Raw genomic sequence first — 15,584 nt, forward strand, 5'->3', positions numbered from 1 at the left:
GTCTGTCTAGACCTCTGTTTTGGAAAATTATGTGACTCCATTTGTTCTGTGTCCCCTGATTTTTTTCTCCAATCAGCTAATCCACTGACATTTCATATTGACTAGTTCAGTACTGAAGCTTTTGTCTTTGAAATATATTTAAAATACCACAGTCCTTTTCCAAGTTAACATTCCGTAAGCAAAAATGAATATCCAGATGTCTAGTATCATGCTCAAGAAATTATTTAACAGTGACCATTATAACACTTTGGATATCCTTGACATTGAGAAATATACTCTTATTTAGAGATATATTGCTTTAAAAGTCAATGTCTCTTATATAGCAGAAAATAAATAATATAAAGAATGCCTTTTTTAAAAAAGTATGCTAAAATTTAAATGTTTGCAGAAGCATGAGCATTTTTCCAAAAAGGGCTACCGTTGTCTTTGGCTGTGTTATAAATTATTTTATCCCAGTTATTGGTTTAAGTGGCCATTTGAACAGCTACATTTGGCCCTGTTCTCTCCTGAAACTCACTAAAACAACAGTATTATGCAAGGTATTTTTAAAGAAGTCATAAGCCCATGGGGACCAGAAAAGGAGAGGAAATGGCAACATATTTTTGGAGGTTGGAGAGTAGGTGGATCGGTGGTAATTACCTTAGCAGACCTAAGAAAGCTGAATCCTGCATTATCAGCGCAGAAAGCAAAGAAGCAACCAGTTTGTACTACAGAATCCTAAAGAGACACAGGACTTGACGGTACCTGGTAGAAGAAAGAAACAAACAGAAAAGCAATTTGGAAGTACCAAAGATGCAGGAAAGAGAAAACTTAAAAAAAAAAAAAAAAAGAGGCATATAAAGAAGCAGTTTCCTAAATCCCCTTCCTCCTATGGAGCCCGTGGCAGCTGCCCTTCTACCACCTAGGGAGACAGGAGTTTACTTGCCAGGGAGGTTAAAGAGTCTGCCCCAAAGGGCACCAAACATAGATAAGGGCGGAGGAAGTCTGAAAACAAGGCAGTTCAAATAAAAGTTGACTATTCGGACACCCCCAGTTGTCTTTTCCCATTTGGTTCCTAGAACCCTGGCAGATAAACATGTAGCTCAGGTAGGAGAGTGGAAGGGTTCTCTCTGGAGAACCTGCTTTAACAGACAGACAAAAATAAGTACAAGGAGAAAAGAACTGAGAAGAAGAAGAACACTTCGAAAGAATCATTTCAAATGATCTTCAGAGAGTTAAGAGAATATTATTACACGCATAAAACAAGGAAAGGATGCTATAGAAAAAGCAGCTTTTGAAAATTGCAAATATGATAACAATGAAAAATTTGGCAGAAGAATTAGAAGATAAAAATGAAGGAAAACGCTTATAAAGTGGAGCAATAAGACAAGGAAATGGAGAATAGGAGTGAAAAGATGAGAAAATTAGATTAGAGGACCAGTCCTGGAAGTTCAGCATTTCTAAAAAGAGTGAACAGGCAGATGGAAGAGAGTAACTCTGAAAAAAAAAAATTCAAGGACTTTTCCCTTGAGTTTCTAGATTGAAAGTGTCTAGCTCAGTGAATAAAAATGCTTCCACATCGAGGCACATCATTGTGAAATTGTAGAACTCTGGGGTTAAGATGATTCTACAAGCTTTCAGAGGGGAAAAGACTTCATAGGATCAGGTATCATAATGATATTCTACTTGTCAACAGCATTATTTTGGAGAATTGGATTTCCTACCTTGAATTCCATATCTTAAGCAAAATAATAATTAAAATGAAGATAGAATAAAGACACTTTTAAATGTACAAGATCACCAAAATTTTACCTTCCAAGCTTCTTTATTTTAGAAAGTTACTTCAGGGTATAGTCCACCAAAATGAAGACTAAACCAAGAGAGAGGAAGAAACCCGACAACCTAACAAGGTGAAGAGTGATACCAACCGACAGTTATGCAACATGCCTAGGTAGTCATCAGATGAAAGCAGGTCACACGGTTTCAGAAGAATTCGGAATGAAATTAATGGTTTAACCCTTGAGAGGAGGTATACATAACTGGGAGGTAACTGGGTACTCGAGTTAGTAATAAATACAGAGATAACTGAACAAAGAGAAAATAATAGAGATAATTACCAACAGGGAAAGCAAAATGTGCTTGAAAGGAGCATAAATCACGATATACTTGACAACTCATCTATGAATGGTATTTATATAGTTAGAATGATAAAGTCACTGGTGTTTTTCAAATTAAAAACACTTTTAATTGAAGTCTAATAAATATATTAAATCCTAAATGCTGATCTAACACAATTATAAGTGGAAAGACGGAGAGATGGAAGTGTGTTCCTATGTGATGAGAGCCACATTGGGGAAGTGGCGGGTGGAAGGGAGTGACATACTTATTTTTGATGGCGGGAACTCAATAGATAATGCCCCAAATTGAAACAAAACAAAGAAGAAGCATTATAAACATGTTATTGAGATTCGTGGAGGTAAATATCAAAAGGACGAGTTAAAGGAGCTGAAAGTAATTACTCTAGGGAGCAAGAAATGGGAAGTTGGGGGAAACTTGTATTTTCAGTAAGAAGTCTTATGGAACCATTTGAATCTGTAAACTATGAGCATATAAATGATAAGTAAACTAAATAATACTAATTATTTGTGTGATTTGGGAGGAGTAAGTAAGCTTATTTTAAAGAGTGGAAGAATAAATTGATATTTTAGTATAATTTTTTGTCATTTAGATTGTATTTATGAAATTAAACTTTTTGCTTGAGATGCTGAAAAAAGAAAGACAAAGTCTGTATGTAATAAATAGTACGTAGAGAACTGGCTAATTTGAAATGATTATTCTAATCAGGAAAGCATCTAAGTCAAATAGTATTCTTAGTACCGGATATAGAAAAGGTAACCAATAGTACGATAAATGAAATGATCACTTTAGAATAATATGATATAAAGTATGCACTATGCTCGATTACTTTTTCTAACAAGAATTGATCATTATCTGTGTATGTTTTAACTAATGGGCATTTTAAGTAATTTTCGCTAGATAGGATTACACTGTTTCTGAGTTAACTGCATTTTTCTGGATTTCTCATGCCATGTCGTGCTTCTCATGTCATGCTTCAAAGGAGGAGAGCGAGATGGAAACGTTTGGTGCACTGGTAACAAACAAGCTCTTATTTACCTGATTGTGGGATAGTGATGAGTTTCGAGGTTATAGGTGATCAGGAATTTTAGAAGTATAAATAATGAAAAGTAGCCAGTGTATTTGTGTTTATTAAGTGGCCTCGATGTTCCATTATTGACAAGTCAGCCTTAGTTTAATTTCAATTCATATTTCTTTATTTTTAATGCAGTAGATTATGTATATGTGCTAGTCTTTGACTTAACAATTTGGTCAGTTATTTCTCAGTGATACTCAAAATAGGGATAAGCATGATACATTAAGCGTCATTTCCTTTATTGTACATAAGCAGGAGTTCTGATACTTTTCGTTTCATTTGTTCACAGTTTGTGTTAGTTCTTTGTAATTCTATTGGCACACCCTTGGATCCCAAATACATTGATATTGGTAAGGAAATGTTAATATTTATTTCCTTTTTAATCAAGTTTTATTTGTAAAACTAATGAAAAAACCTAACAGTAGTATTATTAATCAGAATGGTATTTTCCAAAACAAGGATCGACATACTTCCTGGCTTGCCAGATCCAATTTATACCTGGTGTCATGGTATGATTATTAATACTGCTCCATTTCACTGTATTAACTGGAAGTATCCTGGTTACTACAATCAATTACAATGTGATTCTATCTAAAATTTATAACAATCTCACAGTCTCACAATCTCACAATTGCTATACCTCCATAATTTGTTTCAAATGGGAAATATAGTTGTATAGGAATTGGTATGCAACGTAATGATTAGTATGTAATAAACTGAGGGTTATAGAAAGAATTTTGCCCTTAAACCACTTTTATTATTAATAAACTGCCTATAAATTCCTTTCTTCCATAAAAATACACTTTAGCTGCTTGTAAAAGTGAGTTTGCTCTTTCCAGAATTTTCTAATGAAATCAGTCCATTAATAGGGACAGTTCTCAAAAATTCCTGACTTTTTTTTTTCAGAAGACATTTGTTTCTTTAGATTTATCATCCCTTGTATCCAACAGCTAGGAAAGTTACTGTTAAAAAATTTCAAATCTTATTCTAAGTATTTTGCTAAAAAACATTACCAAGTGTTTTGCTGCCATTTCACTATAGCTTCAAAATGTAATGGTTTTCTTTTAAAGTGTGTGGTAGTTTATTGGATATGGCATTAGAAAAAATATTAGATTTTAAAAATTGAAACCCATTGAATTATTTTGTGAATCCGAGAACTAGTCTCTCTCTCTTTCTCTCTCTCTCTCTTTTTTCGGATTTCACATTTAGCCTTAACAGTCAAATGTTCATGTCTGCCTTCTAAAGTGTTTTATTTTGCTAAGCGCTTTGGGTAATACAAGAAACTGTGAAAAGTATTTACTGGCTTCAGAGATTTTATGCTTTATATTTAGGGTCTTGGTCACTCACTTTTATATCTTAAAATTTTCAACTTCGTATCTTATGTTTATTGTTACATAGCTATATTTATATGTTTCTATGTACATATATGTATACACACACGTTAGTCTTCCTCATTAAAGGGATTAGCTTAAAATTATTACAGACTCGTCACATGAATATTTTCTATTTATTAGAAACATAACAATTTAAGGGGTGAATTCTGTCAGTCTTCTGACAATATGCTTTTTCTTCTAGTATCAAGTTTTAACATAGAATCATAATGATGATAGAGTTAGCCTCAAATTAATTTTGATCGTAGGTAGTCAATTTTTTAATAAAGCCAGATGTTAAGTCCTTCACCTTTATAAAATGGCAAATGCCTGAGGGCGTGATTATTTGTATTTTTAGTCTTGAAACTTTTTTTTGCAGTCTTGCTGGCTGAAATTTTAACAAACAGTTCTTTCATTGGTCTGCAATAAACTCAGCCAAGACTCAACATTTTTGTTTCATACATATCCTGTAAAATTCTTTTTTAAAAAAGTTTCTATGCCAAGTTTTCATGACTGGAGGCTAAAGCAATTTCTAACTGATATTCTACTAGAGAGTCTAATTTTTTTGTCACTCACTCTTCCTTCTGACAATCTCTATAGAAACTTTCATTGTTATAGAAGTTTACTTTGTGGGACTCTGTTGTACTTTCTAGTCAGGTTAGGTACCCTTTTCTGTGTTCTTCTTTTGAGCCATCAAAATACCTTTGGTGTGCTTCCATTCAAAGTACTATTCTGCACTGCGATTATTGATTTTCTTGTGTATCTTCCACATACGATTTGGAGCTTTCTAAAGATCTAAAGATACATTTCTGTATCCTCACTGCCTACTGTGCTTGCCCCATAGCAAGAGTTTGTTGAATGTATGAAAATATTTAAAATATAATCCATTTATCTAGCAAATCATCAATGAGTATATACAATTTCAGGTATTCTACTGGGTACCAGGAGTGCTAAGAAATTAATTACGATGTTTCTTGTAGGATGTCTAAACAGATCATTAAAATGTAGTTAACCCATTGTACAATGACTATTACTCCCCTGCTGTGTGCTAGACGTTTCAGTGCTAAGTGTTACATAAATGGATATCAATGCATAAAGATGTTAGGAACACCTTTTCTACTAAGAGAATGTTTCATTTGAGCTGAGTTTTGAAGGATAAGTATTTCTTCAGGTGATATTTTAAAGTGAGAAAACAGCATTTGCAGAGGAATGAAAAGTGTCTGAAAGGTACCAGGGGCTCATGCTGCAGCCGTTTTGGAGGGAGCGTGTAGGGGCTTCCTAGCGATCGTCTGTAACACATGCACTGAGCCTTCCTCATATTCCGGAGAGACACATTGATGGAGACATTGCAGTGCAAATTCAGTTTATCAGCTCTTTCAAGGGCTGAGAAATGAATAAGTGGAAAGTAGGGGAACATTATAGATGTAAACATTTATTTCAGGTCTCAGCATTTAAATATTGCAAACAATTTTTACTTATGTATGATTTCATAGATTGTTTTAAATCATTTTATATCCTTGCTTGGCTAGTAACTACTACCTGTTAATGTTACAAAGTTATGTTAATGAAAGCATAATTACTTTCTCAAAAATTTTCCCCCAATAATCTTTTTAGATATTTTGAGTTTCTTTTTGCAGAAATTGAATAGTTGAGAAGGACTTTTTTTTTTCCCCCTAAAATATTCTATCTGTTAAAATTTGGTCTTCTAACTTTTTTTGAGAGGCTTAGTTTTAGGAAACTAAAACTAATTTACTTGGATGGGATGCATCTTTTAATAAAGATCTAACATAATTTATGTAGATAGGGTTAGCTGCCCATGTGAACTTGCTGAAATTACTGCCGTACTGATTGAAAAGAACATGTTTCAGGTATATTTGTATTTGTTTTTGTATTGACTCGTGTATCTGTATATGGTTTTATTGTAAAAACCTATGGGGGTAATATGAGTAAAAACAACAGCAACCACACCTAATACTTACGAACCCTTAGTAAGAAGCACTGTGCCATAGTGGTTAAGAGCATAGATTCTGGAGCCAGATTAACTGGGTTTGTGTCCCAGCTCTGCTGCTTTCTAGCTGTGCAACTTCAGAAAGTTATTTAACCATTCCAAGTCTTTCGGTTTCTTCATCTGCTAAGTGGGGGATAATAATAATGTCTACCTGATAGAGTGGTTGTGAGTTAACATGTGTAATAGATTAATTATATATTAATATAATTATATGGTATATATAGTAACTATATAATTATAATTAATGTAACTATTACAATGTATGCCTTTCATAATTTTTTAAAAATTCAGTAAATATTGGCTTTTAAAATTATTATTACTAAGCGTTTATTCTATGCCAGTCACTGTATTATGCTTCATATTTATTATTTCTTTTAATCTTTAAAGCAAGTCTATAAGGTTGGTATTATTGTTAGTATTATTATCTTCAATTTACAGTAAGTAAACTAAGGTTTGGAGAGAATAAGTAATTTAAGTCCGATGAGTTAGCAAATGCCTGGGATTTGAATCTAAGAAGTCTTGACTTTTGTTGTAAACCACTAACATTTTAATTTTGAATTAATCAGGCTAATGATAAACTCTTGTGATTACTTAGGATGTGTCAGAAAAAAGGGACATGAGTATAATTTATAATTGTAAGTAGATGTTGGTTAGAAAAATGCTTTTATATGCTCAGGAAAATATTTTATTAGAAAGCAGTTATGGTTTGTGAACTTCACATCAGATACAGCGTATGATAGTTACCAGCATCAGAGTCTCCGTGATAGAATTTACTAAGTATTTAGCAAATGTCTTGTGATTTGGTGAGGATGGGGTCAGTGAGAGCTGAGCAAAGCCTGGGCCCTGCGTGCCGACTTGTCCCACTTAGCGTTCCCCACAGGCTTTGCCACCAAGCCCAGGACAGCCTTCCATCCCCAAGGAAAGGCTTCTGGCTCCCTCTAGAGTTTAGTAATACTACACATTTTAACTAGAAAAATCTTGACAATTGCAAGGAAAAAATTTTTTAAATATGATTCAACTATACTGAGTTATTTAGCATATAAAAATTCTTGAATTTGAATCCCCAAGTTTTTAGTTTCTTCAGTTAACATCATACTATCGGTCTAGTTTCTAATTCTTTGTTCGGTTTCTAAGTCTCTTACTGCCTTAAATATTCTTTATTTGGCCTGTGGCAGGAACTCCATAAATGGTAGCTGCTGTTAACACCATTCGTTTATTCTGGCCATAGAAATGGTGACTGTGCATAATATTTATCCAATCATTTTAATCATGAATTTAGAAATTAGGTACTAAAATGATCTTTTATGAAGTTTTTAAAATATATTTTATGTGAATTTATGTTTAATTTTATGTTGTTTATTTTTTTGTGACTTTGGACAAGTTATTTTATTTCTTTAATTCTCCATTTCTTTATCTGTAAGATGGATGTGATGAGACTATCTGTTTCATCAAAAGGTACACAGTAGGAGCTTAATGAAATGTTCTCTAAGAAATGCAACAGATGGAAAAAAGTTATATGTTTAGGAGACTGTTCCTAAATTAGGAAGGAACTTTGGAGAATTTTATTTTCTAAATTAATGAAAAAATAAGACATATGAGATCAGAGGGAAGGGTAAATGCCTGGACCAAGCAATAATGGTAGTGGGGATAGTTGGAAGGAATGGAATTTTACTTATCTATTCATCAGTTAATAGACATTTGGGCTGATTTTACTTTTTGGCTATTATGTATAAATAATGCTGTTATGAACATTCGTAAATGAGTTTTTGTGTGGACATATGTTTTCATCTCTCTTGGGTTTATACCTAAAAGTGGACTTGCTGGGGCATGTGTCGTTCTATATTTTGCATGTCGAGGAACTGCTAAGCTGTTTTTCAGAGTGAGTACAGCACTTTACATTCCAGCCATTCCTCCACATCCTCGCCAATACTTGGTTATCGTCTGACTTCGTGATTCTAGCCATCATAGTGGGCGCGAAGTGGTATCTCATCGTGGTTTTGATTTGCATTTGCCTGATGGCTGATGATGTTGAGCATCTTTTCATATGCTTAGTGATTATTTGCATATCTTTATTGGAGAAATTTCTAGTCAGATCCTTTTCCCATTTTTCAATTGGGCTATTTGTCTTTTTGAGTTATGAGTTCTTTACATATTCTAGATACAATTCCTTGTCATGTATATGATTTACAAATATAATCTCCCTTTTGTGGGTTGTCTTTTCACTCTTTTGACAATATCCTTTGAAGCACAGATATTTTAAATTTTGATGAAGTCCACTTTAGCTACTTTTTCTTTTGTTGCTTATGCTTTTGGTATCATATTTAAAAAACCATTGCCTAACCCAATGTCACAAAGACTTACTCTTACGTTTCCTTCTAAGAGTTCTATAGTTATGTCTTTGATTTGTTTTGAGTTAATATTTTATATGGTTCTACAAGCTTTTGACCCTTATCTGATTTCCCAGACTGTGCATGGGGTATATTGTCTGTAAGATGAGGGGTTGGACTCAGTGATCACTAAAGTCCTTGGCATCACAAACATCCTGTGATTGTGTGTAACTGTAACCTAATTGTCTTAATATTCTTTTTAATAGTACCATTATTTGTTGCAATGACCAAAACCCATGTGATAGCAGCTTCAAAAGAAGCATTTTATATCTGGCAATATCGTGTGGCAAAGAAGCTCACAGCATTGGAAATTAATCAGATCACGCGGTCTCGAAAGGAAGGGAGAGAAAGGTATACCTTTTGATGCATATTTTTTAGAAGCTCAACCATATCACATTTAAATCAGACATAGCTAATTACAAATTGTCATGAGAACTTTAAATTGTTTTAATATAAATAATATTTTCCCATTAATTTGAATACTTTTCGAATGTGTCTGTTTCAGTTTATCAAAATAAGAGAGAGGTAAGCATGGAGTAATAAAAGAAAGCCCTTAGACATAGACTAGAAATCTATATTTTTATAAGGAAAAGGCTGTTCTCATTCATCTACTCTCACCATATTAGAGTTATAATGCTCCATTGATTGTTTGGTTGAGATCTGAATGTCTAACCAAAGCTTCATTCTTGTGTGTTAGTGGTACAGGTCTTTCCAACAGGGTGGGGTGATTCTAGTGTTGTTCACCCCAGGAGATGCAGGTCCTTAGAGCAGATATGGAGATGGTCTCAGGTAGGACATACTGGTCGCTTGGCTTCTCTCTCTTACCCTGGATTCCAGGGAGTCTGGGTTTGGAACCATTATTAGTAATTGGAGATACAGAGGGCTCTACCACATCGAGACGTTAGGAGCCAGGATGGGGGGATCTTCTCAAGGTGCAGATGCATTTAGTGTATCTCTTTTAGTGATGCTCTATGTACGTTGCCCTTTGTTGTTATCTTAAGCCTTTAAGTAAAGCATTTTGTTGAATGTTTTAACGTAATGATTCTTTTTATAAATTAAAAAAAAAAATTTATTACGGTGACATTGGTTAATGAAATCCAGTAAAAAGTTTCAGATGTACAATTCAACAGTAAGGTATATATGTATATATATGTATATTGCATTGCCATAGTTAGATTTCATCAGCCATAGTTAGATTTCTTTCTGTCACCACGTAGGCCTATGTTGGTGGGGTAGGCGGGGGGCAGTCATGTCAGAAATCCCAGGTTGCTTTTTCAAATAATTTTCTCCACACATATTGGAATCTTAACGCAATCTTCCTTTCCCTTTAAGACTCACTCATGTATTAAGATAGGGGATATATTCTTAGTAAAAGTAGTTTGGATATGTGAGTTCACGTGAAAGCAGTAAAAAAACAGTTGAAAAATACTGTATCTTGTCTTCTCAGTACTTCTGAAAGACTTAACGGGAATAATCTCTGGCATGTTGAGGACAGTATGTGGCAGTGGTAGCAACAATAAGAGACTTGCAGTTTTTGGAGAGAATGTACATCTTAGGACAGAGTTGAGGTAGAAAAGTCTAGCCTCTCCATAGAGTGAGTGTCCTCCGAGAGCCAGCTAAAGAGATTCTGGATTTTGTTTAAATAAAGAAGACAGCATTTCCTTATATTTCTATCTGGGACATATTTACTAGTTTTAATGACTTTGGGCTAATTCTCTCTGGACCTCAATTTCCTTATCTGTAAAATACAGTTGATGTTGGCGATAACAGCCAACATTGAATACTTCTTCTGTGGCAGATGCTATGTAAGTCTAGTTAATAATACTCCTATTATTCCTGTTTCACAGAGAGGAAACTGAGACACACAAGCTTAAATTGTTTTCCAAAGGTCACGAGCTGATAAGTAGAGGTGGGACATAAAGCTATTTTATCTGGCTCTGGACCACTGTACTCAACTGGCCTTTCTTCCACTACCTACCTTGTTTTAAGAGAGGAAGGTGGGTCAAATGACCTCTTGAGAGACTTGTTCTGACCTTTGACTTTTATTTTGTGATTACTAAGTAGAACTAGTAACTGTATATACTTAATAGAAATGTACTAAAGTGCAGAAACATGTTACCTCTAAATTAGTACACCTTTCTGTCCTTAATATATTTCTATTAAATTTATTTCACATTTGATCTCCTTGCTACATTGATGAAAGTACAATTATGATTTCGATTTAATGATGATAAAATTTCATTATATTTTAAAGATGAAAAGTAGCTTGATTTTCCTGTGATTAGATTATATTATAGCTACGATTTCTTGAACCCTTTTTATAGATCAGGCTCGGTGTGAATGTGCTTTACAAACATCATTTTATTTATGGAGAAATTGAGGCTCAGAGAAGTTAAGTAACTTGCCCAGAGCATCATGGCTACTCTTTGATGTATCTACTCTGTTAAAATATTCTTTAATATTTTTTCAGCAGACATTATAGAGCACCTGACAATATGTGTCACTGTGCTTCACACTGGAGATGTAGTCTGACTCCAGGAAACTCAGCACCCTCTGGGGGGAGAGGCAAGTAGACTGACTAGCAGTGATCCTGTGGTGTGAATAAGTATTACGATGAAGGTGTCAGAGAGATGGTGGAAATCCAGAAGTGGTAACGCTGTATGCATAGGGAAGGATTTTCACTTCAGAACAAAATTTCCATTAATTAGAGCTTCCCAAGTAAATCTAAGTTTTACCTTTATTAAACACATTGATAGAAGGGCAGTTATGGAGAAACGACGGAGAGATAACAGAGTATTAGAAGTTACTTCTGACTGACGTTCCTTTGGAAAGTAAGGTAAAAACAACTCTTGGGGCTTATTCATAAATTCACTGGAAGTATGTGGTTCAATGTTCATATGTATTTTTGGCACAGCTTTCATGAATGTATCAGTTGTATAACTAGTAAACACCTGGTAGATAGTTTCTGCCTTTATAAGATTGAGCTTTGTCAAGAACTCTTTAAAATAATAAGGACATTTATGTTAAATAACAATATTTTTTGCTATCATCCAATCCTTTAACTGTTCTAGAGATTATGATATACTATGACCTTTATACTGTCTTTGAAATTCTGATTTTTTCCCCCCAGAATTTATCATGTTGATGATACTCCTTCTGGATCAGTGGATGGGGTGCTTGATTATAGTAAAGCCATTCAAGTAGGTGATTTTATTATTGCCAGCAAATGTTAATATCTGGATTTGGAAATACTGTAATTTCATTTTGAGACCTGAAAAAGAATTTGTTTCTAGTGATTGCATATTATTTTAGTAATTCTTTAAAACTTTTTCTATTCTGAAAATCTTTTTCTAGATTTGCTATTTTTTTCTTCTTTTGATTTTTAAAAAACATTTTATTTTGAAATAATCATAGGCTCACAGGAAGTTGCAAAAGTAGCACATAGAACCTCTTTACCCAGTTAACATGGTGACACGTTATATGACTGTAGTGTAATATCAAAATCACAAAATTGACATGGTAACGATACTGTCAAACACGACCTGATTCCTTATTCTTTTCACTAGTTTTTACATGTACGTGTGCGTATGTAGTTTTATGTGATTTTATCCCCATAAAGGAACTTGCCTGGTGCTACTTATTCATGGTGGTACATTTTTTTTTTTTTTCATACCCACTCTGCAGCCCCATCCCTGTTCCCTGGCAAATTAATCTGTTTCTACCTCTGAAGTTTTGTCACTCCGAGAATGTTTTTATGAATGCCCTTTTGAGGCTGGCTTCTTTTCACTAAGCATAGGCTCTTGAGATCCATCCGGGTAGTAGCCTGCGCTGGTCCTCCTACCATCTTTTCATCCCTTACGACTAAGCTCAGGCTTTTGCCTCGTGCCCATTTCTGTAGCAGGGAGATGCTCCTTCCTCTGTGTTCTCATAACTCCTGCGTGTACCTCTACTTTTATCATACTGTACTGTAGGTGGGTGTTCTGTCCACTCTCTTCCCCAGGAGTCTTTTGAGTAATCCCTGAGGGCAAAGATTCATCCGAGTCTCTCTAGTGCTTAGTTCAGTGCCTGGCAAATAGTACGTGCTCAATAAAGTAAGTGTTTGTTAAGTTAATACATGTATCGTTCAAGTATTCTTAGTAAATCGCATACTACCTTATATCAGATTAGTTATTCAGTAAATATTTGTTTAATGAGTAACAATTGATTTATTTTAGGGCACAAGGGATCCAATTTGTGCCATAACTGCATCTGATAAAACATTGATTGTGGTAAGTTTTGAAAGAAATTTATTTTATGAATAATAATTTTTTGAATTGTAGAAATAGAATAAAGCAATATATTTTGGATTTGACTATCATCTCACAAGCACTCAAGTTTCACTAAGTCCAACATAAGAAATAAGATTTTTAAAGATTGCCTCACAAATTGTTAACCGTTTGTAAAAAGAGCTGTTTATGAAAGTAGTGGAATGGGGGCCAGCTGGGGAGAGCGGCAGTGGGTCGAATGAGCCCTCTGGAGAGCAGGCAGAGTGGCGCAGATTGGATGGTGCTGGTAGGACTTAGGAAGTGTCCCTGTCCGTGTGGCCCGCTATTTTATATTGGACCAAGTGTTCTGGCTCAGCTACTTGGACTGAAGACTTGGAATGACGAGGTGGTGTGTTTGCTAGGCAGTAAAATAAAGAAGTACATGGCAAATTTTTGCTGAATTTTTCAAATAAAATCAATGTTATAGTGTTTTTTCTTGAGTTCTGGCATTTGAAACTATTCATTTTAGAGAGAAATGTTTAATATAGTAATGCTGATAGAGTCATTGAATTTGAATTATGTAAACAGAGCCTTAGTAGTGTATATTTCCAGTTCTAGTTAAGTTCTTTAGCCATTAGCTAATTTAAGGTGAAAAAATCTTAAGCACATAGTATTCATTTTTCCTCACCAAATGAACTGGGTGTATGTTTTAAGCAGTTTGTCTTAGGTCTGTGGAATCTTGTTTTCTTTTGAGATTCTTTGCTGTGTGGCAGGGTTTTTGTTGTTGATGTGTTTCTGACATTTGCAAAAAAAAAACAAAAACAAAAACAAAAAAAACATGCAACTTGGATCATTCAGAAAAATTGACTTAATTCCTAAATGGCAGTCTACCTACAAGAAATGCTCTCAAATAGTTTTCATACCAGCCATAAGTTTGAATGGAGATTTCCTCTGCATTTAAAACTGCTTTCCATTGCTGAAATGTTAACAATTTTTAGAACTATTACTTTTTCAAACTTTTTAAGCCACAAGACTCTCTTTTTCAAAAACAGTATCTTTTTTTTGTACCCCAATATATTAAAAAATTTTAAAGCCCATACATTAAAAAATATCCTCCCCCCTTACTGCCTGCCTCTCTCTCCCCAGCCTTTCTGAAGGGTCCCTCTCGAGAATCATGCCCCAAAGCAGTGCTGCCCGTAGAGAGGGGAGAGGGAGCCTCCGCTGGCTGAGTGAAGCTGTTCACTGTGTCCACTTGCCACGGCTTCGGAAACCACAGCTCTCTCTTGTCTGTTTTACTGTTGATCCGTCAGCCGTAAGGCTTGTTGTACAGAGTTGCATAGAAACATATTTTACTTTGTTTTAGACACATTTAAACTAATACTGCTTTCTGATCTTCTCCCTTTGCCACAAACTCGTATCAGATAGATAGCTATAGGATAAAAAAAGTAGTCTTTCGGAAGTAACTGTTTTATATGGTGATCTTATATTGATTTTTCATATGTATGAATTTAATTCAGTGAGTGCTTTATATTTTAGCTTTTAACATACCCCGAATGTTAACCTAGACAGCAACTATAAATAACCCTAGGTATTTCTTCCTGGGGATGTAAGATTGTGTGTATTATTAAAGATCTATGTTTCTGACTTCTTTTTTGAATGTTACGTGAAAAAAAATTTGATCACCTTCTGCCACTTTTAAAAGATTTTAATTAAGACAGGAGATAAATCTAGACTCAGTCACATGACTCAGTATCAGAATTGCGAATTTGCTACGACACCATCACTGGGCTTTTGAAGCAAATGTATGAACATATAGAGACTTGCAGTTGTAATTTAATATTATTATGGTAAATTTGCTTTATTAATCAAAAGTAATTTCCACAGGGTCGCGAATCTGGCACCATTCAGAGGTACAGCCTTCCTAATGTTGGTTTGATCCAGAAATATTCCCTTAATTATCGAGCCTACCAGTTATCCTTGAACTGCAACTCTAGGTAGGTCGGTAAACTCTTCTCACAGAGATGTTAGATTTAGAAGTTGTCAATTGGGATTGTTGGATTTATGTAATAAATGCAAAGATGTGTGTTTGTTTTAAACGTGTCTTATAGGTCAGTGTAGTTTTACTATACTGTATTTCTATTTAAATATTTATGTTTACCATATTTGACTTACAGATCATCCTCTAACTGAGCAAAATATAGATTCTAATATAATCTTTAATCCCCTTGGATACTTTTTCCTCATAAGGAAGAAAAATGGAGAGTAGTCTGTGTCTTTTATCAAATTTATAAAAATTTGTTTACGGGTAGTTATTTATTTAAAGCCATTTCTGTCTTCATCCCAAATTCTGATGAGCCGATTTTGAAGTGGAATGGCTACAGGTAA

The 15,584-nt window shown here is 34.4% G+C and overlaps 1 protein-coding gene across 1 annotated transcript in view; it reads left to right on the forward strand.

The window, feature by feature from the left end:
• Positions 1–15,584, forward strand: part of WDR35 (WD repeat domain 35) — a 78,281-nt gene that overhangs the window by 38,970 nt on the left and 23,727 nt on the right. Inside the window, exons 15-20 of the mRNA XM_023528503.1 lie at positions 3,020–3,130; positions 3,480–3,540; positions 9,162–9,306; positions 12,086–12,155; positions 13,170–13,223; positions 15,084–15,193. Of these exons, the coding sequence (XP_023384271.1) occupies positions 3,020–3,130; positions 3,480–3,540; positions 9,162–9,306; positions 12,086–12,155; positions 13,170–13,223; positions 15,084–15,193 (551 nt within the window). The remainder of the gene's footprint in view (positions 1–3,019; positions 3,131–3,479; positions 3,541–9,161; positions 9,307–12,085; positions 12,156–13,169; positions 13,224–15,083; positions 15,194–15,584) is intronic.

Source organism: Pteropus vampyrus, unplaced genomic scaffold, assembly GCF_000151845.1.
Source record: "Pteropus vampyrus isolate Shadow unplaced genomic scaffold, Pvam_2.0 Scaffold28, whole genome shotgun sequence".
In the NCBI taxonomy this organism is placed as follows: domain Eukaryota; kingdom Metazoa; phylum Chordata; class Mammalia; order Chiroptera; family Pteropodidae; genus Pteropus; species Pteropus vampyrus.